Source organism: Sciurus vulgaris (genome assembly GCF_902686455.1).
Source record: "Sciurus vulgaris genome assembly, chromosome: 7".
In the NCBI taxonomy this organism is placed as follows: Eukaryota; Metazoa; Chordata; class Mammalia; order Rodentia; family Sciuridae; genus Sciurus; species Sciurus vulgaris.
This window is the reverse complement of record NC_136467.1, coordinates 53,792,711-53,820,356: the sequence shown is the minus strand read 5'-3', so window position 1 is coordinate 53,820,356 and position 27,646 is coordinate 53,792,711. Positions and strand designations below refer to the sequence as shown.

General features: G+C 36.8%; 1 protein-coding gene across 3 annotated transcripts in view; it reads left to right on the top strand.

The window, feature by feature from the left end:
• The window catches only part of SLC16A10 (solute carrier family 16 member 10), a 121,550-nt gene that overhangs the window by 74,801 nt on the left and 19,103 nt on the right, over positions 1-27,646 (top strand). For 2 of the 3 annotated variants that reach the window (XM_079148424.1, XM_079148425.1), the window contains 2 exons: positions 6,481-6,625; positions 10,576-11,029. In XM_079148424.1, the coding sequence (XP_079004550.1) occupies positions 6,481-6,625; positions 10,576-11,029 (599 nt within the window). Of the gene's footprint in view, positions 1-6,480; positions 6,626-10,575; positions 11,030-19,831; positions 19,864-27,646 lie in introns of all 3 variants that reach the window. The other variant, XM_079148426.1, reaches the window with a different exon arrangement.

The window sequence follows — 27,646 nt, the reverse complement described above, 5'->3', positions numbered from 1 at the left end:
AGTTCCATGTCTCCTATCCCTGTTATTATTTTAAAATGTTGGGAATTAAACCCAGGGCCTCCTGCATGCTAGGGAACACCTCTACCACTGAGTTACATCCCCAGTTCTTTTAATTTGTTTATTCTGGGAGGACAGGGTCTAGCTAAGTTGCTGAGGTGGGGCTTCAATTTAGGATCCCAGCCTCTGAAGTAACTGGGATTACAGCCCTGCACCCCTGCACCCAGCTATCCCCATTTTTTTTTTTTTTTTTAATGAGAGGCCAACTGTTAATGGTATCATTGTTCTCCCTGGATGTACTACATCATCAGTATCTCTCCATTTTCAGCTGCATTTACGTTGGGCCTTTTGATTTTGTCACGCAGTTCTCTAAGATCTTGTGTATTCTGTTTAATATTGTCTCTGATCTTTGGATTGGGTAATTTCCATTCTTCAAGTTCTCCAATTCTAATCTTTCATCTCCAATCTGGTGAAGTGATCCTATCAAAATGCATTTTTCAGTTGCACTTTTCATTTCTAGGGTTTCCATTCTTTTATAGTTTCCATTTCACAGTTGAGATTCTGTATCTGTTCATGAGACCTTTTTTTTTTTTTTTTTTTTTTAACCTATAATTGTTTGGAAAATGTTATTCTTGAATTCTTCCAATATATCTATAATAGTTTGAAATTTGTGTTACTAACTTCAATAGTTGAACCCATTCAATGTCAATTTATATTGTCTGTTTCATTGCATGTCTTGTAATTTTTGGTTAAGACATGGACATTTTAGATGACTTTTGGAAGTGACACTGAATCTGTTGTATTCTTCCAAGGATTACTGAATTTTTGTTCTTTGTAGATAGTTTGTCTGGGCTCACACCACAAAGTCTGCCTCTTTGTTGTGTGTAGTCACCAATGTATCTGTGCAGTTCTTACAACTTCCAGATGCTACTTTTGTTTAGTATAATCCCTACTTTGTCCTAGCAAAGAAGGGACACATTGGGATCAGGAGTGTAGCTCAGTGGTAGACCACTTGCCTAGCATGTGCAAGGTCCAGGGTTCAACTCCCAGCCTTGGCCAGGGTGGGATGTCACAAACATCTTCCCTGCCTGTAGTTTGCATGGTGACTGTACTCCAGTGCCGTGAACAGAATTTGATTAGCAAATAGTTTTTAAGCCAGTACTAAGTGAATTATAGCTGCCAACTAACCTTTAGAGTGGCAATAAAATGGTCAAGGCAAGTATCATTTACTTATTTCTGAATTTTTATGCAGTTGCCAGATAACATACCCCAATAAACATTGGAACTTTGTTAAATAATATTTTACATTTTAATATCAGTTTTATGTACTTTTTCATTTAATTTAAGGCTGTTTGAATGATGTTGTGTTACTACAGAGCAAAGGTATCTTAAAAGAGGTCAAGATTGAGTGAAAATGGAAGTTGGGACCATCAAAAAAGGCAAAAGAATATTGATAAATTTATCTTTAACTACAGTAAATCTTTCCTTTGGGTCTTTTTAGTTGTAAACACTTTGCCCCTATAGTCATTTACTTCTGCATAATTACAATCCTTTTGTTTTACTTAGTATGCAAGAAAATCTCCTTAAATAGGAAACTTAATCTTACTTTGAATGATTTGCATCCTCCCTTAGCCATACAGTGAGGAGACTGGAGCAGGAAAAAAGACCGTCTGGGTTTTAGTCAGCTTTTTCACTGTTGTCACCAAAGGACCTGGCAAGACTAATTCTAGAGGAGGAAAAGTTTATTTGGGGGCACAGGGTTTCTGGGGTCTCAGTCCATACATGGCCAACTCCATTGCTGCAGGGGAGGCAGAACATCACAGAAGAAGGGTGTGGGAGAAGGAAAGCAGCTGGGAACATGGCACCAGGAAATGGACAGAGAGTCTAAGCTCAACTCATAAAATATATACCCCACAGGCATGCCTCCAATGACCCACCTCCTCCAGTCACATCCTACCTGCCTACGGTCAAACTCAGTTACTTCCTATCAGGGGATCAACACACTGGTTAGGTTAAGGTTCTCATAACCCAATCATTTCACCTCTAAATTTTCTTGCATTATCTCATATATGAGCTTTTGGGGGGACACCTCACATCTAAACCATAATAGTCTGGCTGGGGAAATTGGAAAGAAAGCTTCCTGATATTTGAGAAAGATATCTCTGCCTGGCTTCTTAGATGGGAGAGTCTACAATGTTAAACACATACACATATTCAAATAAGAGCATGCAATCATATCCTAAAACCTTTCTTTGACATCTATTTCTCCTAAAACACTTAGCACATTCTATCTGCATATCTGTTATTAGACTAAAAATTACTGAAAGTAGAGAAATCTTTTAGTTGTGTTTATATTCTCAATAGCCTAGGATAGGGTTTGGAACATAACAAATTTTTAGATTTTATTTATTTATTTAATTATTTTTTTCGGTGCTGGTGATCCAACCCAGGGCCTCATGAATGGTAGGCAAGTGCGCTATTGAGAACAAATCCCAGCCCAATAGGTATTCTTTTAAAAGAAAATTTTAATATATATGTTAGTTGTTGATGACCTTTATTTTATTCATTTATTTATATGCGGTGCTGAGAATCAAAACCAGTGCCTCACACTTGCTAGGCAAGTGCTCTACCACTGAGCCACAACCCCAGCCCCCCAATAGGGATTTTTAATAGAATAGGAAAGAATGTTGTAGAGCTGTGTCACAGTATAAAAATAATTAAAATAGCACATTTTCCATTGAAAAAAACTTGTTTCTTCAACAATATTAAGAAATCCCATGTGAGTATTTGGTAGAATGACAGAGGAACTAGGCTATTTTGCATTTAAATCTTTTTTACCATGCTGGGTACAGTGACTATGCACTTTAGTTTCTTGATTATCAAATGAACTTAATAAAAGTACTACCTTATAATGGCATTTTAAGAATTAGATGAAATGATCTGAGGTCAAAAAATGTTATCAGCATAATAATCAGTTTTATTGAATCTTTAATAATAATCACAGTCAGGTGTGGAAAGAATGAAAGAATTGAGCATGGTGTTAAATGCCTGTAATCCCAGTGATCTGGGAGACTGAGGCAAGAGGATCACAAGTTTGAGATCAGCCTTGGCAACTTAGCAAGGCCCACAGTAACTTGGTGAGATTCTATCAAAGTAAAATGAACAGGGCTGGGGATGAGGCTTAGTGATAAAGTACCCCTGGGTTCAATCCCCAGTAAGAGAAAAAGTGAGAGCAAGTGGGCTGAAGAACAACAGTTAAATTAATTTAATTTGTTTATTTTGTGGGGCACCATTAACTTTTATTACACATTACAACAATGGCTTTTGTTCAAAAGTGAAAGTGACTTCAATTCAGGCTGCTTTAATTTTTATGGTTTGTATCATAACCAATAAGACCTTGAATTCTTCAGGTACCATGTTAAAACTACAAAAACTGCAAAATTTATGAGTTTGCAGTGGCAAGCAATTAAATAATTGTTATTATTATAACAATATTCTATTGGCATTTCAGCAGAGGCACTAACGTACTGTAGTGTGCACTTCAGAATGAGATATTTCATATAACATTTCAAAGTAGGTGTTTAAGAGTCAGTTAGGAATTCTAAAACCCTTAAGAAGGATTCCTATGGACCAAGAAAGAGCATGACTCTTGAGCAAATTATGCTGTGGCTTCTTTACTCCATGGGAGAGGTAGGGGTACATGTTCTCTCACTTGGTATCTAGTGAATTGGGCTTTAGAGGCATCTCGTAGACATTTAAAGAACTCCCCCTCCCATTGGGGAACACAGAAGAAAACTGGGAGTTGACCAAGAAATCCAACAAGGAGGGAGGAGTGGCTTGACAACTGCCTCCACAGCAAGAGCTACACAGCAGGTGACTGTGCTGGGATTTGCAAAGGATTTTGTGAGCGTTTCCCTGCAGATCAGAGAGAGGCCAGTGGAGGAGGGAGGTAGCCTTGAGCTGTTTTGACTTGTTCCCAGATGGACTTGGCTAGAGGGAGTGAGGCTTCAACAGTGAGTCTTTTGAGTGACAGCCAAAAAGCCAGGAATAAATTGAATAAATTTTAGGAGGATGGTCAAGGCAAGAAGCTGTATTTGATTATATCTTGCTGTTAGTGCTTGTTCAATGAACATGAAGTCTATAATTCTTTATATAGACTTGATATCCTATGAGACCACTTATTTCATTAGCCCCAAATTCTGATCATTTGTACTTATTTCTCTCTTTTTGGGGTTGAGTTTTTACAGAATCAGAATACGAAGTTATGACCTCTAATTCTTTATTTTGTTGTGTTTTATTTGTGTTATTTATTTATTTGTCGTGTGTATTTATTTATTTTGTTTACTTGGAGAAAAGAAGATAAAAACATATATAGTTTGACCCAAATCCACAGTAATGAAAGACTTGTGAAAGTTTTTTTTTTTTTTCCTTCCTTGAAAGTACCTTGACTCATGAGTATTATATGTAATGAATGTTCTTGGATTCCTTAATGTGGTCTATTTAGTGTCAGCATCTTATTTGATTTTAAAAGTGCCTATAACTATGGATCTCTGGATTAGACAAAGGGGAATGAAGGGACGCGGGGGATAGGAATAGGAAAGACAGTAGAATGAATCGGACATAACTTTCCGATATTCATATATGAATACACAACCAGTGAAGCGTCACATCATGTACAACTACAAAAATAGGAAATTATACTTCATGTATGTATGATATGTCAAAATACATTCTACTGTTATGTAGAACTAAAAAGAACAAATAAAAAATTTTAAAAAGTGCGTATATCTAAAAGTAGGTGTTAGGATTTTTTTTCCAAGTCTGCCTAATCTTAATACTAGATTGTTTCTTAAACACAAATTACTATACTTTCTGAATGGGATTAAATTATTTCAGATTAGTGACATTATATATAAGAGGTTAGACTAAAAAAAAAAAAAACACACACACACACACACAAAACCACACAGATTCTCAAGCAGATCCATACTGGGTGGTTCTGCAAATGTGGGGTTGGGTTGTGCCTACTTATCTGACCAATTAACCTCTCTCTGTTGTTTGCTTTTGAATCCCCACCACCACCATCTAAATCAAGATGGCACTGTTTGCCCAGCCTCTTCATTGCATTTTCGTATTAAAGTCTTCTTTCTTGTAAGGGAAGAAAAGAAATAGAAATATGGATGATTAAAATATGGTCTACATAATTTAAAATGCAAGAAGGCAAAGAAGTAATTGAAATTATTACCATGGTAAAGCCAGTATTTAGACCCAGTATTAAGAAATGCTTATTAGAATAGTGTTTGGGCTTTCTTTATGTGCTATGAAAATAGAGAAATATATCAGAACTGGGTGAAAATTTCAGAACTGGGTGTATCACTAAAGATCATCTTCATTTTATAGGACAATGTATTGTTAAAATTCTAAATTATTAAGTGCTAATGTGGGCTGGAGGTTTACCTCAGTGGTAGAGTACTTACCCAGTTGTGTGCAAGTCCCTGGGTTTGATCCCTAGCACCTCAAGGAAAAAAAAAAAAAGATAAAATATTAAGTGCTTATATGTCAGATACTGAGGTTTAGATATACTTTTTCTCATCCTTAATAATTCTGGGGAGGTATGTATTTGATCCATTTTTAAGATAAAACAGATTCAGAGGGGAAGTGGCTTGCCCAAGGATGTGTTATAGTTTCGGAGCTGGAGATTTGACCTAGGACTATTTGTTCTATGAGTTCACTCATATCTTTGGCGCAATATTATAATTATTTGTACTTAATATTTATTTCTCTCCCTGTTTGGTTTTCTTTTGTGTGGATTTTCACAAAATCAGAACCAGAAGCTATGACTTTCTTTTTTTTTTTTTTATTGTGAAAGATAACATACTTTCAGAAAAGAATATAAATCATATGCTTAGTTTTATAAAGGAAGTGAGTACCCAGTAACTATTATTCAAGTAAAAAACAATCTACTAGTGTATCAGTCAATTTCCTTAGTAAAAGAGCTAAGCTCAGGCCCTATGCAAATGATCTTCCCTTAATAACTGGGTCCAAATGAATATAAGCCTTTAAATGATCATAATACTTAACCACTGTCCTGATTTCAGTGGTCATCATTTCTTTGTAATTCAACCACCTAAGTATACATTCCTAAATGTATCACTTTATTTTCTTCAGATAAATGTCTTTCTATAGATTAGAAATTGATTAAAGTCACAGATATATTGATAGATTGGATATGAGGGGAATGTTTAAATTTACTTACAAGTACAAACTTTTCAAATATTCAATTAAACAATTGCTATGCTAATTATGATTACTGTTTTGAGCTATGGTTCAGATTTGTTACTAATTTATTGTCTTACCCTCTATTCATTAGTGTGAACAATGCCTTTTAGCATGAATATTTTTTAAATGTGTATTATATTCTGTGGAATAAGCACAAATATAATTTACCATGTCATAATGTCTTTCCCTTTCCCTCTTTTACAGCCTGGGTAGGTTCCCTCTCCATGGGAATGATTTTCTTTTGCTGCCCCATAGCCAGTGTCTTCACAGACATATTTGGCTGTCGGAAAACAGCTGTGATGGGTGCTGCTGTTGGATTTGTTGGGCTCATGTCCAGTTCATTCGTAAGGTAAAGACTTGGTTTCTTCATGCTGCTTTTGAAAAACTGTTAAATACCTGAAGTTTCCCTTTCAAAAACTTTACTGTTTACAAGGGAAGATCCCCTTTTCATTGCTTAAAATGTTAAGCAGTATGGAGTACAAATTAAAATGTTGCCCATATCACAAATCAGAGCTTAAGAATTTAAATGCTTTTGTTTGCAATGTCTAAATAAGATATACATGTCAGTCAGGGTACAGGTGTTCCTTGGAGCCAAGAGAACTCTTTTTCCTTTTGTTTTTTCCTATTCACACAGAAATTCTAAAACAATAAATTTATATCTGCTAGTTATCTAAAACAATGGCCTGAGTTTAAGGTTAGCCCCATCTGAGACCTGAGAGTACAGTAAGTGGTATTTTAAAGAGGTTGTTCATAAGCCTGATATGAAAATGTGTTTACTAATGTGAATAAGACTTTTTCCCCACATTGTTTAAAGATTAAATTTTAAAAGTTAAATTTAAAGATTAATTCCAACCTGGGTAGAGAACCCTGCTTGTACGAATGTGTTAAAATGTTTGACTATCATGACAAAATGAAGCAGTCAAATACACCTTAAAATAAACCTTAATGTCAAAGCACTTTCCTTGTGTCTATTAGAAAAAAAATGGAGGGCACTGAAGAGAGACTTAGCTCGCTGAGCCTGTACGGAAACAACTCCAGTTGTCCTAGTAATTCCCTTGCATGGTCAGAATAATCTCCAGAAAAACACTGGTTTAATTTGTAGCTCTGGCTAACAGGAAATGATTAACAAGAAGACTTCTTAAGATCATTTCCATTCTCTGTCTCTACTTCAGTGGTTTATCTTCACTTCCTGCCTCTTTCCCTTCCCTACCTATCTTCATGCTGCTTCAGTTGAAAAACATGATTGTGGTCATTGGGGGGGAAAATCAAACTTGGCGTTTCTTGCCATGTTTATTTTTAAATATTTGGTATTCAGTCAACAGAATTCTCATTGTACCCTCAACCACACACATGCCTCCCTCAAACTTAAAATGAGCCTCTTTCATACTTTCTTTTACCTAACTTAAATTTTTATTTAGGTTTTTAAAAATTATATTGGGTAGAAAATAGATATTGTCTCTAAATTGCTTTTATGATTCTTTTTCCTAAACTTCCATTTTAACGAAAAAAATTTTGTCTGAAATGAAATATTGTTTAGGCGGTTCTGTGAGATCATTATGTTTAGTTCTTTTTTTGGGGGGGGGTGTTTTTGTTTGATTTTCTTTGTTGTGGTTTGTTTGTTTTTTGGGGTGCTGAGGATTGAACCCAGGGCCTGGTTCAGGCTATGGAAGTATTGTTTAGTTCATTTTTGACAACAGTATAACGTGTTAGTAGGCCTTCTCAGATCACTGCTTTGATCTGAAGCCTCTAGTTACCCATTGTCACTGTGGCTCTACCACCTGCTGAGAGTATCCATATTCAGGCTTTGGGGGAAGAGAGGATTGACAGGTGGAAAGTCTGTATAACCTGTTACCTACCCAGATTGGTAGACAAAACACAAACAGATAGCAACTATTATTTTTCGAACTTTTTTTGACCACTGGGAAATAAAATTATGAAGTATTTTTTGTTAACCAGTTCATCTCTACTTCCCACCCTGTCCAGGAGAAGCAAAATTTTTGAAACCAGATTACCCTTACTACATGTAATGTCCTCATATTTCCTATTTAATTTTGTTATTTAACCTTGCTGGTCAAAGACTACCAAATTTTAGAGCAATATACAGGAACAAGGGAAAACGTATGAATTCTAAGTGTTAAATAGTAGAACCACTCTTCTAGTTTCAGTTCTGCCTTCTTAGGAAAGCCTCCAGCATCTTGGGTTTCATCAGTGGTCCCTTTTCTGAATCCTTTTTGCATACAGCTGTACTGATGTATATTGTGTTTACTCAGTTGCCAAACTTCAACAACTTGAATTATCTGTTATTAAGGTGAACATCTAGAAATAAAGTAAAAAGGCTCAGCATCAGTGAAAATGCCATCAGAAGGGCTCATGTACTTTGTTTTGAAGTAAAGAGATGAAACTGATTTTACAAGTGCCTAGTATTTCCAGTTGTGGGGCTGGGGATGCAGCTTGATGGTAGAGTACTTGCCTAGTACACATGAGGCCCTGCGTATAATCCCCAGCACTGCAACAACCAAAAATAAATAAAATAAATAGTGTTTAAAAGATGTTTCTGATTTATATATGTGGCTATCTGGTTTTAAAACTGACAGCATTACAATACTGTGGTACAACTGCGTAACAGTTGATGTTCATGATGATACTATTTTCTTTCTTGTTTTGGTATTAGGGATTGAACCCAGGGGTGCTTTACCATTGAACTCCATCCCCAGCCCTTTTTATTTTTTTAAATTTTGAGAGAAGGTCTGACTAAGTGTCTGAGGCTGGCCTTGAACTCGTGACCCTCTGCCTCAGCCTCCTTAGTTACTGGAATTGTAGGCAAGTGACCACACCCAGCAATACTATTTTAAATATATATACTTTGAAGGAAACAGAAAAATATATAGTAGTTTTAGGTTATTTGCTTTAAAATTGTTTTGAAAAGTTAACAGTTTAAGAAGTTACAATGATCTAAAAAACTGCCCTTGTAGAAAATTTGATGCAGAATGAAGTATTATTTTATATTTTGTTCTGTATTCTTATTCTTAGGGATAGATGTATTTTTTGTTTCCCCCTAAGCCTACTGTGAGTAGCTTGAAGCAGAACCAAATGTTTAATATTTTTTTTCACCAGCTGCCTGGTACATAGTAGCTCAGTAATATTTGTTGAATGTAGAATAGAGATTGAGTAGAAGGTGATCTGACTGAGGAGAGATTAATGTGGGAAAGCCATTAGTAACTCCTGAGCCTGGTTGGAAGGTAGTGCTTAGCTGCAATTTAACTGAGGTGGAAGAGCATCTCAGAGAGAATTGCCAATAGGCCTCAATTTTATTAGATTCTAGAGCTCCTTGTGATTACCTCAGCATATTGCTAGACTAGCATTACTGTCCAAAATGTAATTATTAACCAACTTTATCTATCTGAGCTTCTAATAAATTGTTTGCCTTTACCACTGATAGCCTTTTGAATTAGACTTTAAAAAAAAAAAAAAAAACTAGTTTTCTTTTACTTCTTACCTTAATTATTTCAAAACATGTAATCATATGATCCTTTGCCTTTCTAAGAAATATATAATTATTTGGCTAAACCATAAAATTATTTAATCCTTAATTATTCTTTTGAGACGTACATGATCTTAAGGCTCACAAACCAGGATCACTAATGGACACATTTAATTCAGCCTTCCTGAAATCAGAATATGATTTCTTGTTATCTTGCACAATGCTGGGAACAGCGCAACACAGGGCGAAGGTTGGTCCACAGCCCTTAGGCCAGCAAAAATGAGGCACAACTGCTCTTCTGTGCAAATGTTTTTGACATAACCTTGGGAAGACAATATCAAATGCAGTCTTTCTTTTTATTAGATTTCTTAGTACCTGGGAAAATGCCATGAAATAATGAGTTTTGGCAATTAAAAATGCTAATTTAAAAGTTTTCTTGAGGCAAGACTTTTGTTTGTTAGTTTAATTACTGTCAATTTTACAAGACCCTTCCTGGCACCAGCTTTTTTTCCTGAGCTGTGGAGAGCACAGTTCTAAACCCAGTGCTGTATGTGGCTCACCAGAAATCATGGAAAGGGAAGGGGGACCAAAGACAGTGATGACCTTAAGCATCATTTTTCACACATTCAGATTAACTTAAAATACTTTTAGTGCTATATTCTGGATTTATTAAGGTTTTTCCTTTTTTTTTTTGTCAATTTTTATTTGCAGAAAATATGTTGGTTAAACAAAATCCATTTTTATTGTAAGGTTTTATTCTACCAAGCACATGATAAAACTAATTAAAGCTGCTTTCCATCTTTTTCATCTTTATACAGTTCCATCGAGCCTCTGTACCTTACCTATGGAATCATATTTGCCTGCGGCTGCTCCTTTGCATACCAGCCTTCCTTGGTCATTTTGGGACACTATTTCAAGAAGCGTCTTGGACTGGTGAATGGCATTGTCACCGCTGGCAGCAGTGTCTTCACAATTTTGCTGCCTTTGCTTTTAAGGGTTCTAATTGACGGCGTGGGCCTCTTTTACACACTGAGGATCCTCTGCATCTTCATGTTTATTCTCTTTCTGGCTGGCTTTACTTACCGACCTCTTGCTTCCAGTGCCAAAGATAAAGAGAGTGAAAGCAGCAGATTCTCCCTCTTTTCCAGGAGAAAGTTCAGTGCTCCAAAAAAATTTTTCAATTTTGCGATCTTCAAGGTGACTGCTTATGCAGTATGGGCAGTTGGAATACCACTTGCACTTTTTGGATACTTTGTGCCTTATGTTCACTTGGTGAGTATACATCTTTGGCTCTGCTCCTAATAGATATTATCACTTCATACAGGAAAACTTCTTAAAAGAGCAAGACAGGTCAGGTTGAAGTTGGCCTCAAACGTTATCCTGGTTTTAATTCAGAGACTCTTGAAATTAGGGTCTCTCAAGACAAAGTCAACTCATCCTTCAGACCATTAAACATGGTGTGTTTTGGTATTTTTAAAAAAATTCCAAACCCAAACAAATAAAAACCAAAAAGAAGACTAAAATTTTACAGCAATTTTATCAATGTAAAATATTTGGTAGGTCACTTTTTCTAGAAGTAGCTTATTAAACGTAATTAGGGACATAGATAATGCAATGATTTTGTCAACATTCATACATTATTTTTCAGCAGAAGAGTGTAGAAATTAGAAGATGAGCAAAAAAGCTAATGGATTTGACATGAAGCATTACATTTACTTGTGGGACACTTCTGGGAAAATGGGAATTCTATTCAGAGAAGTATGTGAGAAACATTAAGCAAGTTCTAAATGAGGGAAGAGAGCTAGAGTTTCACTGGAAATAAGAGTTTCAAGTGCTCAAGCAAATTTTAATGTTGATATTTATTTCAAAGCAAAATTTAGCATTTTCATACTGAAACAAGAATAAGCAATATTGAAAGTATTTGCCCTTGGCAAAATTTGCTCAAAAGACCTTAGTATGTTTCTTTCTTTTTTTTTTCTCTTTGTGGTTGAAAAGGTATTTGCAGATCTATATAGATGATAAATGATAAATAAAATGACACTAGCTTCAAAATTTTTTATTCTGTGTATGTACTACATGTGTGAACTTGGGTCTTTTTTAGCTTGTAGTCTACTATATAGTGGATGAGGAGTGACACTATGTTAGAGATACTTTTTGTATCAGGATGTGGTAAATCAGATGGTGTGTGGAACACAAAGGGCTGTTAATTCTGTTCATAAATTCTGCCTTTTTTCCTTGCTCTTCTCCTTCTAGGCATTATTTCTTAAAAAACATTGACATTTGTCATTTGGAATTTTTTCTTTCTTACACTGTTATGGCACTGAAAGCCGCTTTATAAAGGAAACACCAGACTATTAAATAAATGCCTTGCAGGCAGGCTATTTAAATCTTGTCTTTGGTGGATGCACTGAGTGTGTTACTTTGTTGTAATTTAAGGTTTGGATTATGGGGACTTAACCCTGGCTTCATGGAACGGAATGACAGGTTCTTCCTCAGATGGGGAAAAGATGTTCAAAGCCTTCCAAAGATGAATAGATGATGTTCAATTCATGTTAAGTCCTTTATTGAACATCGAAGGTGACACACATGAACATATGAACTTGTTCTGAAGCAGCATCAAACCTAGTAAATATAATAATGAAAACTGTGATGATTTATAAAACACATATATCCTCTTCTTTAATCTTCACAACAATGCAATATATATTATCCTTATTTCGTGGATGAGAAGACTAAGGTGCTAAAAGAATAAATAATTTTCTCAAGTACACAGAAATAGAGAGTGATGATTATTAGTGTGGTACTTTTAGGTAAAAGGCAGTATTATATAGTCAGCTAAAAGTGAAGGTTCTGAAGTAAGACAGATAGGGACTTAAATCCTGGTTTTTGTACCTAACTAGTTATATAATTTTTGGCATCCTCTCTAAGCATCAGTTTCCTCATCTACAAAATAGAGATAAACCCAGTTTTCCAGAGTTGTTATGAGGACTAGAGAAAATGTATGTGAAATATCTATCCCAGTTCTGACATAAAAGTGTGGGTTTTAAAAATATAAGACAATATAATAGCCAGTCAAGTGGTTTTAAAGGAAGGTATAGAAGATTCACAGGAGAAAGATGATTGCCATTTAGAAAAGTAGTTAGAAAAGCTTCATAGCACTGGAGTTGGGCCATGAACCCGAGGTTTTGTGTTACACTGGATCTTTGATCTATTAGGGACTTAATTTTTCAATTTAGATCTTTGAAGATTCCGAAGTACAATGAAGTGCTCTCATGCTTTGTCATGAATTCTGTGATCTTCACCTTCTAGGTTGTATATGATGATTGGAGAGAGACTATATATGCTTGTTCTCAAAAGCAGCATTGGATATTTTGTCTTTTTGTAGTTGACTCTTAAAAGCAAAGGCTCATTGACTCCTGGAAGCTGTCAAATGACCTCTCTTTTAGGCCTACCCATTTACAATCTCATTGTAGGGGTACAAAAAGCTCACAGTTCAGTTCAGTTTTGGTAAGGTCCAACTCTCTAAACAACAATTCCTAGCAGCAGCTGCTTCCATTTTTTTGTGAATTGCCCATTTGCTTGAGAGTTGTGTCTTCTGGGTTAACTTCTTATAACTCCTCTTTATCCTCCCCTTCGCTTCCAGGAGTGTGACAGTCTCATGGCTTTTCCGCCTATTTCCCCATGACTCCCTCTCAGTTTCTTTGCTGGCTCCCCCCGCCCTCCCCCCAATATCAGCATGTCTTAGGATTTGCTCCTTGTTCTTTTTTTCTTTTCTTTTTTTTTTTTTTTTTGGTATTCCACTGGTAGTTTGAGTTCAAACATCATTTATAAATATACACACCAGTGACTCCAGACTTATCTATCTAGCCTAAACCTCTTTCCTGATTTTTCCACCAGAGTTGTATATACAACTGCTTCCCTCATATCCATTTGGATGACTGCTAGATGTTTCAGACTTAACATATCTAACCCTAAATTCCTGCTTATACCCTCAAAAACTTGCTGTACTCTAGCCGTCCTATCTCAGAAGATGGCTCTTCCATCCTTCTATTGGTTCCAGCCTAAAACCTTGGAGTCATCTTTAGCGCTCCACTTTCTTGCACACCACAACCCTGATCCAGTCAGAAAGTCTTCGTGACCCTCCTTCCAGTTCCAGTTCCAGGATTTGGCCACCTCTAACTACCAATACCTTGGTCTGGCCACCATTCCCTGGAGTGGGTTACTGTAGTAGCCTCCTAACTGGGCTCCCTGCTTCTTTCCCTGGCCCCTACAGTCTGTTCTGCATAAAAAGTCATAGACATTCTTTTCAAGCATGTCCCGCTGCTCAGAGTCCTTCATTGGAAATGAGAAAATCTTCAGTTTTAAAGCAAAAACTAACATCCTTAGAGACCCACAAGGTCCTCCCCAATCTGGCTTCTCCTGCCTCCCTGATTTCCTATCTTATCTTTATCTCTCTTGCTCACTGAGCTCCTGCCACTGTCTTCTAATTAGGCTCACCCTGACCACCTCCTTAAAACTCCTCCTTTCCTCTTCCTTGCAGCACTCCCAAACCCCTTCACACTATCCTTTTTCTTTTTTTTTATAGCCTTCTAACATATTTGTAATTTATTTTATTATGACTATTTCTTTCTATCTTTGTGTGTGTGTATAAAATCTACAATGAGGAGAAGAATCTGTTTTGTTCAGTCATAGATCTAGCACACAGTGGGTACTCAAATATTTGTTCAATGACTAAAAATATTATTAATAAGCCTAAAGTAACACAATATAGGTGGTATTTATTTTCTCATCATTTTATTTTATTTTAATTTAAAAAATTTTTTTGAGCTGAGGTCTTGTTAAGTGGCTTGGGGCTTTGCTAAGTTGCTGAGGCTGGCCTTGAACTTGTGATCCTCCCGCCTCAGCCTCTAGAGTTACTGGGATGACAGGGGTGTGCCACCTACCCAGCTGTTTCTCAGCATTTTAATCTTTGAACTCATGCCATAATGATTTTTCACATTTTGTACTTATAGAACATGATAGCATATTCATGTTCATTTAACTTTTAACAAATGAGCTCAAACTCGGCAAATCAGAATAATTAAGATACCACTAATGCTATCTGTTGATGGGAAGGGAGAGTTGGTGTGTTTTCCCGTGACCCACAGCTTTATATGCCTATGCTGAAATTATAAGATAAATAGAAGAAGTTACTGTTTTCTGAGTTAGCTATGTCTTCAGTATCAACTGAAAAATCTCAGAGTCTAAGGTGATATGTGTAAGAATAGGATGCAGGATGTAGAACCACAGTCTGACCTCAGGTCTGCATGTCTTTGGTTAAGCACTGAACAAGGGCTACATCAGTCAGATGATAAATGCCTAAGAATGATAATGACAATGTGACTTTTCTCACTGGCATCAAACGTTCCATCCTCAATATGGTAATGACGATTTAGTTTCAGTTGTTTTCATATCTCTGCAGTGCTACTCACCTTGAAAATCATCTCTAGTACCTGTGTTCTTCGACTCGATATCATCAGGTTGAATTTTAATTGTTAAACTTTAAACCTGCATAGTTCTCTATCAGGAAGATCACGGAATCATATGTTGAAATCTGTAATAGAGTGTTAATTAGCTTGTTTTTAAAGAAAAAACGTGATAAAATATAAGTGAGTTGGTTTTGTGACAGATAGTTCTCAAAAGAAACTTTGACCTGTTAGAGAGATACCATTTACCTGATACAAGATTAATGGCACATCATTTGCTTGCTAACAGGGCAATTAAGTGGACTCCAAGTTCACTTGTTACTGAAAAGTTGTAGTTGTAAACTAGAAATGAACTTCTGAGGCAGACAAATCAGTAAGTGTGGCATGTAGTACCTCAAGAGATATTTTTTAGCTTTGCATAATGCCAAATGTTGTTAGGGGCAAATGTAGCCTAGAAACTCCCCAAGCCAGAGCCCCTCTGTTCACACTGCATGGTTTCAGCAAAAATACTGCTCCAGCCCATGCTTAGGTGCTAAGCCATGAAAATAAGAACAGCAAACAAATGTTCCTCCTTTCATGGCTTTGTGAGAGGGAGATTCAGGTAGCATTTGCCAAGAATGGATCATGTATTAAGCATTGTCACAAAATCTCATAAACTATCACAAAGATGAATGTAATAAGTGTAATAAATAACAGAGTTAAATGATTTTCTGAGGCTGTGCTTGTTCATGTTCACAAATTGACTTTTGCACAGAGCCGGATTTGAACATGTCTAGAAGCATGGTAAATCCCATGTTCTTTTTATGAAGGAGTCTGCTTCATCAGGTCAGCTCGGAGATGGAGGGTGAGGCTGTTATTTTCAGCTACACTGGGCCTAGTACATTTGCCTTGCAAATTGCTCTTCCAGAACTAAGAATAGAGGCAATGCTGAACATTGGGCATACTTTGCAGCTAGGAAAACCAGCTCTTGTTCTAATGTAATGGGAATAAGAGAGTATCGTGTGACCTTATTTCCAGCCCCCACATATTCCCTTTTGATCTCTCGTGCATTGTCTATGAGAGAAAATTGTGGCTATATAGAGTTAGTTTTAACAATCAGTGACAAGTGGAACATAGGCCATATAGAGTTTTATGTTAAATTATGTTTTCTATAATAAATGTCAAGCACAGCAGAACAAAAATGAACAGAGATAGAGATTTATAGCAAGATACACCCTGTTTCTGGTTAACATAAATACTATTATAGGAAAATGGAAAAAAGTAAATTGCTTCAATTTTAGAGTCACATATAAACTCTAAGACCACTGATGAATCATTAGTCTTCTGAGAGGGCCCTAAGAAATTGGTACATTAGAAAACCATTCCTTCCCTCTTGTTAATGCAGATATTTCTCCAGGTTTTTAAGTATCTCAGGTTTTGTTTGATAAAAATATAGCATGTTTTTGAGTAATATCTAATTTTCTTTGTAATATGGATATTTGCTGATTCCTCAAATCCGTATAGTATCAAAGTTTGTTCAAGTTTGAGGAACCTAAATTATACTGATGAGTAAAGGTCCTTTCATGATTTTTATATCAAGTAAAAAATGAATTGTGCAATACAGGAGGAATAGAACTTTTTTTTTTTTTTTTTTTTTTTGCAGTGCTGGGGATTGAACCCAGGGCCTTGTGCTTGTGAGGCGAGCACTCTACCAACTGAGCTATATCCCCAACCCTCGAACTCTTAATTTGAAGCAGCTTCCCTTGTATAGCTATACTTGGACATTGGCTTTTGACCAATTTACCAGGTACCTCTGTGACATAGAGTTGTCTGATCCATCAAGAGTACGTTTATGCTAGTTTGACCTCATCTCCAATTTCGGGGCATCTTTTAGAGAAACTCTTATAAGCATTCTGAAGATTATAGGACATAAGGAAAACAGGTCTTGCTATGTATTTGTGCTGTTGGGAAGAATCTGAAGTACCCAAGGAAAATTCAAGGGTTGCATATCTCTGGCTGCCCATGCTGTCCATTTTCCCTTATGCCTTTCTCCCTTTCTCACCCTGTTGCACCCATCTGGCTTCCCACCTGCCTCTACCCATTGGCAGCTCATTTGTAACCACAAAGTCTATATTCCCTCATAACACATTGGGAAAAGTGCGATTTGGAGGTGCAAAATTGTAAACACGGACAGTTAGGCAATCTCGCTATCTTTGTAGCCATGCCAGATTGAACTGATTCTTGGCATAGCATGGTAAGAACAGCGGCAGCAGCCAGGCTTTGGAACACAGTTTAAGATTCTGCATTCCCAGTCCTCAGTGCCTCGAGAGCAAGAGTTTACTTCAAACCACAAGTTCATTTTAAACAAATGTACCGTTTATTGTGTTCCCACATTTTTATTAACATTTGACTCACAAGAAGTTCCCACAAACATTCTTTCTCACTGACGTCTCAGGACCACCTTGTGAAACAGGCAGTATCAGTGCTTCCTTTTCTCAGGAGAGGAACCAGGTGCAGTGAGACTAGCTCAGTGTTGCAGGGCTGGTACACAGTGTAGCCCTTTTAAATAAAATATTTAAGTGCCTGTCAGGAATGTGTAACTGTTACTTAGAAGCTGAAAGGGATTTTACAGATCATTTAATTAATTTAATTATATATGTATTCACACACACACACACACACACACACACACACACACACACACACACATTTTTAAACAGGAAAAGAAACCAAGGTGTAGAAAGTTTAACTGCTTGCCAAAAGTCACATAGTTATAAAAGTGGTAGGACCAGGTATAACATCCAAGAATATCTGAGGGAAATAAATAGAAGCTTATTATAGCCTAAACTATAAATGTGTACATTGTAGAAATGGAATTATTAGAGGAATAAAATTGTTTGCTCATCCAATCCTGGTCAACTTAATCAGGAGGTTGTTTTGCCATTTTGACAAGAGTCCAGTTCTTCAGAGTTGCCAATAGCAATTGCAAGTTATCTTTCTTTGGATATATTTGGAGCTCAGGGTTAAGGTTGTTTCGTGGCAATCTTAGAATGCAAGGCGTACAGGAGTATCCTTTTAAACAAAAGGTCACCGTATACTGGGCTGAAAATAGTTGCCTCTCTTTCTTTTCACTCTGAGGTTCTGATAGGAGCAAAGTCTTGGGGCCTGTTACATGTTTCTAACCTTGTGGATGATGGTTGCTGAGGTATGGGTACATTTTTTATTGATTAAAAATTGAATTATATATTGGAAGAATTGCCCTATCTCAGTTTTCTTAGCATTGCAACTGGATTAAAAGAGTTGGACTTAACATTTTAATTTTGATTTTGACCTAGTGGCTAAATACTAGTGGTAAAGCTTTCATTTACTTTCTCCCCATTTCCCCTTTCTTTTTGCTTTTCTTTTTTCCTTTCTTTGTATTCTTGGTTTTAATTTTTCTTCTAATTATCAATTAACTATACAGAATGTTTTGGTATTCTGAAGAATAAAAACAAATATATTGCTTTTATCAATGTTTTCTATTTTTCATTCAAAAATAGGTTAATAAGGGTATTTCTTTATAGTTTACTAATCTATTTACCTGTTGTGAGTCGCTGTGTGAAGTATTCTACACACACATGCACACTGTACTCTCATACCCTTTATATACATTCCTTGAATTTTTTTTATTATGTCTTTTAGAAACATTTCATTTCATTCATTAATTACCTTACCAACAGACTTCCCCAAAAGATATAAGGGTTATCCACTTCACACATACATTTCCTGATTTCAGCTCTCACAGTAACCTTTGATGAGGAAAGCAACGCTAATACTGGTTCTTCCACTACGGATAAGAACCTCGAGTTCCAGAGAGGTCTAACTTCGCTATAGTGGCAGGAGTGCTGTTAGAAGACTTACAGTAGATTTAGATTTTGGATTCTGTCACTGTTTCTGTTCTTGCCTGTGTGTGTGTTCTCCTCTAGTTACAACTCAGCTGAATAGATTCCAGGTTTGTCACTTGACATATACTGAGTGCCTGTAGCATGGTATGAACATTCTAGGTGTGAGGATGCACTGGTGAGAACAAGTATGGTTTCTGTCACAGAAATCAGTGAACCAACAAGGTCATTTTCAAATAGTGATATTTTCTTTGAAAATAAAGCAAGATGGAAGGTGACAGTGATGGCAACTTTGGTTTGGGCAGTTGCAGACAGCCTCTGAGGAGGTGATTGTAAGCATATTCTGTGTGTGAAGGGCTAATTTTATTAGGTACTTAGAAGACAAAAAAGACAGCTTCCTGTTGTCCTTGGGAAGCTTACAACAGAATTTCTCTAGACTCTAAGACCAGTCAACAGTTGAATTTTTATCTGACTTATTTTTATCTGATTTATTATATTAAAATCTGAATGTTGAAAATGAAAAGTTCTTGCACACTTTGCTGTAGGACCCAAGCATTGTTTGTTCGTTTGTTTTCTCTCGTACTTTAACTACTTAACTTTTCTAAAAATATGCTGGTATTGCTCAGTTCTCACATGGTTGTTAAGTGAATGATTGGACCTTTCTCCTTCACGTCATCCCCACTTCCAGATTTTTTCAATGGTGTCTATGCTTTTCTTGCTTTTCTAACCTTGCATTTATTTCCCTTCAGATCTCAACATCTGCTGCAAATTGACTATTCAGGTTAGTGAAAATTTGCCCATTTTTCAGTGTAACACCATAGGCAGTCTTCACCAGCATTCTCCTACTGAAATGAATAAGGATTTTTACTTCTGGCCTCTTGTGACTCATTAATGGTAAAGTTAAATATTTACAGAACACTGTCATCAAAACAAGCAGTTATTTTTTAAAGAATTTTTTAAGTAAGTAAAATGCTAGCATAGGAACATTATAGGAAGAGAAAACATAATTAATAAATGAGAAATCTAGAAAGCTGATCCCTTACAAATAAAGCAGAGCTGCTGATTTTAGTGAGGCAGAGCAAGTTTGTCAAGTATTTGTAAATAATTCAACAGTTTTTAGAAATGATGCATGTTTTACTCAGGCAAGAAAATTATCCCTAGAATGTAGGCCCCAACCTCTAAAAAATATAAAATTGGTGGAGAAGAAAGAAATCATTAAAAACTTTAAAATATCTAATTTTTACTCAAGAAACTGTAGTAATGTATTTTTGTTAGGCCCTATATACTGTGTAATGTATTCAATGGAGGTATGGGAAAAGCTGGTGAAAACTGTGGATTTATTTACAAAATATATTGGGGAGTTTTGTATGGAAGTATCCGTACACCTCAGGAAATACTCAAGAAGAAACAGGTAAGGGAGAGCGGGGCTCCACATGATTAGGGGCAGCATCTCCTCTTCATTGCTCCAGATCCAGTCAGTACCTAACATGTGCCTGGTGCTCAATGTACGTATGTATATGTATAATTTTTTTTTGGGGGGGGGAGGCACTGGGGATTGAACCCAGGGGTCCTTGCCCACTGAGCCATACCCCCCAGCCCTTTTCATATTTTATTTTGAGACAGGATCTTGCTAAATTGCTTAGGGCCTCACCAAGTTGCTACCTCAGCCTCCCCAGTTGCTAGGATTACAAGCATGTGCAACCACGCCCAGCTCTGCACAGTTTTTGATTGATTTCAGATTGGGCTTATAGGCTGCTTGAGCTGTTAAAGTATGAAGCTATTACTTTTGCATTTTAACAGTACTTGAGGTTCTTCAAGTTTTTTTTCTTTTTCTTTTTTTTTTTTTTGGTGCTGGGGATGGAACCCAGGGCCTTGTGCTTACAAGGCAAGCACTCTACTGACTGAGCTATATCCCCAGCCCCTCAAGTTCTTTTTTCTTTGCTCATTTATGTATAAAATCCTGAAGGCAACGAAATTATTACCTCCATCTTATAGGGGAAGGAGTCACACAGATATAGTTGAGACAGGGTAAGGTTTAAAAACTTATCAGAAATAAAAGAAACCTTAAAATGATATAGACTAGTTTTAATGTGAGTATATTTAATACTATGTAAATAGTGGCAAGAGGTACACAGTTCCGCTGAGGTGAAATAGTTCCCCCATTTGGTGTGACTTCTCCCTGAAGAGTTGAGCACCAGAGAGTGACCACGGTCCAGCAAATAGGCTAATAGATGCCCAAACCCATCTCAACCCAAGAACACATCTGTGGAGTTTAAAATGCTGCCATTTGTTAATAATCAAATTTATGATTCATTATAATATCCTCAACATAAATCAAGTGTCCTTGTCCCTATTTAATTGTTATCTCAGTATGAACATGGTTTTCTTTAGTATGCTCCTGCCTCACAATTTCAAGCTTTGTCCTTGCCAGCTTTTCCTCAGAGGAAAATTCTTAGCTTCCTATTGATGCCTTAAGCTTTAACTGTTGTTCTCTGCCAGGTGTCTCCTTGTCCCCCTCTGTAGCCCTCAGAGCCTGCTCTGAATCCTGGGATTGGAATTGCCCAGGATCAGGAGTTACCTAACCCCCTTCCCTCTCCTTCAATGAGGTGCTTTCTAAGCTCTGCTTTGCTTTCACCCTCCAGCAGCCCTATAATGTTCCCAAGCAATGCATCATGCTCATCACCTCCTTTTCTCTTCCGAAAAAAATGTCCTAAATAACAGAACCTACCTATGCATATAATCTTTTTAAAATCAATAATGTTCTACCATGCTCAGAACGAGAATAAGAAAAGGAATAATTAGGGCAGACAGTCTCGGAGATATGTAGAAATGATATTAGAAGGAAAACTGATCTAGGCCTAATCCTAGAATTTTTAATCTTTATTAAAGTAAAAAAAAAAAAAAAAATGAATTTGAGGATATACTAGGAAAAGATCCAGCAGTTGGTTGGCTCTTAGGATTAACAAAAGCTTCAACTCTACCTGACCAGGATTGGAGGGGAGAGGTAGATAGGAGATTGGCAAAGTATCTTTCTAGCCAATAACACTACCTTGAGTCTTAGGGGAGGTTAGAAAAAGGTAGAATTTTCAGGAAGGATTCAGTTTTTCTTCACTTTAGAAGAAAGTGCAAAATTAAGCTGAATAAGAACTAATGTACTAATTTCTTTGTTTTTCCCTGAAAAATCAGAAAAATCAGCCGGGCTTGGTGATACATGCCTATAATCCCAATGGCTAGGGAGGCTGAGGCAGGAGGATGGTGAGTTCAAAGCCAGTCTCAGCAAAATTGAGGCACTAAGTCAGTGAGACCCTGTCTCTAAATAAAATACAAACTAGGGCTGGGGATGTGGCTCACTGGTTGAGTGCCCCTGAGTTCAATCCCCAGTACCCCACCTCCCCCACCAAATCAGAAAAACCAACCAGGCATGGTCTTGTACTCCTATAATCCCAGCTGCTTAGGAGGCTGAGGCAGGAAGATTGCAAGTTTAAGGCCAGCCTCAGCAACAGTGATACCTTGTCTCAAAATGAAAAATAAAAAGGGATGGGGATGTGGCTCAGTGGCTAAGTGCCCCTGGGTTCAATCCCCAGTATCAAAAGGAAAAAAAAAAAGTCAAGAGTAAGTTCAAAGAGTGTATTCCTCTCTTCCTCTCCTTTTAAGTAAATGCAAAACATGGAAACCCCTCTTGCCTCAAAAAAGCATCAAACAGAAGTCATGTCTTCTAAGACTTTGCAACCACTTTGTATTTTCAAAGCGCCCTAACTAATTTCTTGATGCCAGTTGCACGTGTAGGGAGGCTACAGACCAAGGCTGAACCCTGGGACCATGCTTAGAACCACTGAAGAAGCACTCCTGTCCCACTCCTTCACAGACACTCTGTCTTCACCCAGATCTATTGTGTTCATATAAACTATCCAGGAACCAGGGACCCGAGAGTGGTGGATCTTGTGTGCTAAGAGTGAGATTCCAAGCAAAGAACATTGCAGAATCAAATTCAGATTTAGGTGGAATGAATAGAATGTAAGCTAAACTTAAGGTTAAACACCTTTCATCACTCAGGAAGAAACAGTATTCTTTTGATAACTTTCACAGTATCTGGCACAGAAATTGACAGGGTCACTAAATAATTTCAAGTTGCCTAAAATTTCTAGGGATCTATTTTCTTTTCTTTTTTTATTTGTTTTTTTTTTTTTTTTTTTAGTTATATGTGACAGTAGAATAGGGATTTATTTTCTATTTTAAGATAAAGTCTACCCTATAATTTTAACAGAGTTATTGAAACTGGCATCTAAATCCAAGTAGAGTTTGGTTGATAATTCCTCTAGAACATTTTGCTAAATTTGATCTTATCTAAAAGATGCACTGTCAAGGATGTATTACTTATTTATTTTAATCCATGGAAATTTTAAAGGGAAAAAAAAATAAGAAAGACTTTTTTAGAGTTTGAAAATATTTTCAAAATTTGATCAAGACTTTTCAAATTATCAGCCATCTCTTCCTTCTGTGCCTTTCTTTCTCTACTTCTTGTTGGCTGTTAAAATAATCTTTATTCCAGAAACTTCTTGAAACTTCTTATTTCTCGGTCTTGAACTTTTCATGTCTTAACGGTACCATTGTCATTCTCAACACCATGGAAACCCATTTTAATGAAATGGAAAGTCTGGCTGTTTAAAAAAACAAACAGAACCAGCTACTGCTGCCTCCTAGAGTTCTGTTAGACCAAAGGTCTGCTCTCTACCATTGGCCACTGAGAAGGCAGCGAACACCTCTACCTCGATTTCAGTCACAAGAGATATGTCATTTGAAAACAAACACCGTGCTGCCTAGAGATGTTGGTTCTTACAGTTGTTGATAAGTAAGGAAATTTCCCCTTCAAGTGCATCTTAGAGATGTTTTAGTCTCAAAGCACAGTTGATCAGATTTAACTAACTAAAATTATATTTTAGATTTATCTGATCCATGATTATCTATCAATGGTCATGGAAACATATTTCAATGTTTTGGTGTAAAGGATTTGATTTTATGTACCCAAATTTCTGGAGTTAGTTTTCATCACCTGACTTGACATCTTGATATATGATGCTTGTGCAAAACTTCTGAGAAGCTGGGCACAGTGGCACATGCCTGTGACAGGCTGAGACAGGAGGATTGCAAGTTTGAGGCCAGCTTCAGCAACTTAATGAGGCCCTGCATGTCTTAGTGAGACCCTGTCTCAGAAAATAAAAAAGGGTCAGGGATATGGCTCAGTTGACACAGTATCCCTGGGTTCTATCCCCAGTACCAAAACAAAAAATGAAAAAGAAAACCCTTCCTAATTAATGACCCACTTGTTTTAATTTACCCTTTTTCTCTTTTTAAAGCAAAAATAGAGGAAACAATAGTTATTTTAAAAAGAAAGAGAAAGCATTTCATTCCATTCAGAAGATTTGTTAATCCAACTTTGAAGTCAAAGGGTAGTGTTGAGTTTTCATTTGTAACAAATTCTGAGATTATCCATTAACTACTTCAGCAGACTTTCTACTCCCCTTCAAACACACATCTTTTTTTTTTCTTTTAAAGAGAACAGCCTCTTTTCTTTGAGTTTACCTTTTTTAAAAAGCATACCTATAAAAAGAAGTATACTACCATTTGCTTGAGTTGGAGATAGAGTTATGGAATAGCTTTTCAAATGTTGAATGAATATATTCTCAGAAATTACTCCATGCTACATGCAAATGAGAAGCAACAAGCTGAAGTTGATAGTCTCTGATATGAACAGCAATGAGTAGAAGTGATATGAGCTTACTGTCCCTTTTGGAAAGTAAGAAGTTGAAGAAATCAATTTGAATACCTTAATCACTGAACATATTATATAGCACTTATTAGCACATTTTGGGTATACCACGTAAACCTAAAAGACACAAATCTCCCTCCCGCAAAGAGTTTACTCTCCTAGACACAAGTAAATGCACCTGCCTACCTGTTCTCCACCCCTCTTTACAGGATGAGGATGTCTACCTGAAGAGGAAGGGCAGGCAGGGAATCAAAATCATCACAAACAAGGACAGATGGGTGACTAAAATCTTTTTGCCTTTCACAGAGTGAATGATAAATATTGTAGGTTTTTTGTCTTTTGTTCAATTGTGCAAGGTCAGTCCTCACTTTCTCAGTCTGTAATGTTCTATTGCATCTGTCTTTGCCCTGCTTTCTTGGTCTCCTAACACTTTGTTAATGCTTTGTACTGCGTCAGTCAGCTGTCACTTCAAGTCCACTGTCAGAAATCAAGTTATTTTTGTTGTAAGAGTCTCCAATATTTCCCTTTTCTTCTTTAACTACATTTCCGTGAAGATGTGTAGTCTAACTTGTATACCCTAAAGTTTTGTCATATCCCTTATGTAATAAATCACATAAGTATTACATGAAAGCAATTAAGCAAAAAAGCATGCATTCCCTTAAGTGAAGGTTGGAGGGATAATGTGGCGAGTGACCATCATGGCATAGCCAAATAACGCAATCTTAGACAACATGGCTGCAGGTAGTATTGGACCTTTTGGACCAGTGATATCTTTCCTTTCCAATTGTGTACTGCCACTGAGTTTTACTACACCACTAGGTTGTACTGTGGTCACTCATTTAACCTTCTTCATGGTTGATTCTCTGAATTCCAGAGGACCCTGCCTTGGATTCCCAGTGGAAGAACACTATTGGATGTCTCCAAATATCTTGCCTATGGCTCCTTTGCAGGAGAGTGGTGGAGAAGAGAAGCTAGGGCAGAGGCCATTCCAGTGAGATGGTTGCTTTTATAGACTGCTGCCCCTGACCTCTCAAAAATGGGATCTACCTCCAGGGCTCTAGGGAGGGAAGAGGAACTTAGCTTTTATTGCCGAGTCAGAAACAAGTCATTTATGCAGAGAGGTACACCACCATTTACTTGAATTGAAGATGTTAAATGAAGTTACAGTGCTTAGCACATGTGAGTCACTGGGTTTGATTCTCAGCACCACATTGAAACAAATAAATAAACAAATAAAGATGTTAAATGAAGTGGAAATGTATATAACTAGTTTGTCTTCTTTCCTGCATGGATGTAGAATGAGTATTTGTTCTGGTATTGAGTTCTTGGTTATCTTTGGATAGCAAAAACCAAATAGGGTTTCACATAATCTAAAAATGGTTTCTGTGATCAGCAAAAGCTGTTGTTGCTTGAATGATGGAAGAATGTTTTGGGAGTAGGCTGTGTTGTCAGTCAGCAAGACTTTATTCATCTCTTAGGGGTGTACAGCCCAGGATTAAACAAATGTTTAAGAACATAAGTAAAAGACTAATTCCTGCCCTGAAGATACTTATTCATTCAGATAAAATTAACTTTATTGTTTACTTTTTGGTGTTGGGGATTGAACCCAGGACCTGATGGATACTAAGGACACACTCTACCCCTGAATTACACCCCCACCCTCCAAATTTAACTTAAAACAACTTCTCTAAAAAATATTATCCCCTGCAGAGATAGTGGACTCTAGTATAAGTTGTGTATTGGTTTAAATGTTAGGTTAAACAAAAGTTAGATTAAATCTGAAAATAAACTGTTCAATATTTTCATGTCTACCCATGTGACTCTGTTGGAAATACCATTTGTACCTAGCCTTGTGAGTTCTGCTAAACACAGTGCATGGCAGTGTCCAGAGGATGAAAGATAGGCAGAAATTCATAGAACAGACAGCAGCAGTCATAGGAAGCCCAGACCACAAGTGCAACACACCAGATCTGGGTACACCTGCCTTGGGAAGAATCTCTAGGACCCAGAGATCCAGTACCAGAAAATCTGCTCCTCTCTCCATCATGATTTCCTCACTTATTGACCAAAGAAACTTAGTTTACAGATTTTGATAGCGGATAGAGAGGGAGTGTAAAGTAGTTGAAATTCTTGCTTTATTTAAATGACAGTGACAACAGGAACAAAATTTAATGAAGTAATGTCCTTTGTAGTTGAAGAGCTAAGTTTCCACTTAAGTATAATTTAAATTTACCTAATTCACCCTTTTCCAAAAGATCCCAAACATTTCACCTTATTTCTTTTAAAAAAGATTACAAAGTAGAGTACGGGGCAGGAGTGAAAAAAAAATCACTAATAAGGAATAATAGCAATTTGGTTAATATGTGTTGTTAGTTTCATCAAAAGAATGACTGGTAATTTTGGTCTATTGTGAATACTAAATGATGTCTCTTTAATAGTTAAAAATATGAAAATTACTTAAAGATAGAAAGCCAGGCACAGTGGTTCATACCTATAATCCCAGATACTTGAGGATCACAAGTTCAAGGCCAGAGTGGGCAACTTAGGGAGACTAGTTTCAAAATAAAAAGGACTGAGAATAAAAAAAAATTTCATCAAACAAACAAAAACAGGACTGGGGATGTAGCTCAGTGGTAAAGCACTTCAGGATTCAGTCTTCAGTACCCCTCTCCCTGCTACTTCTCCTCCCACTGCACCACCCCCCCCTCCCCACCAAAAAAAAAGGTTATAGTAGGAACTGGGGATGTGGTACTATAGTAGAGCACTTGCTTGGCATGTGCAAGGCCTGTGTTTGATC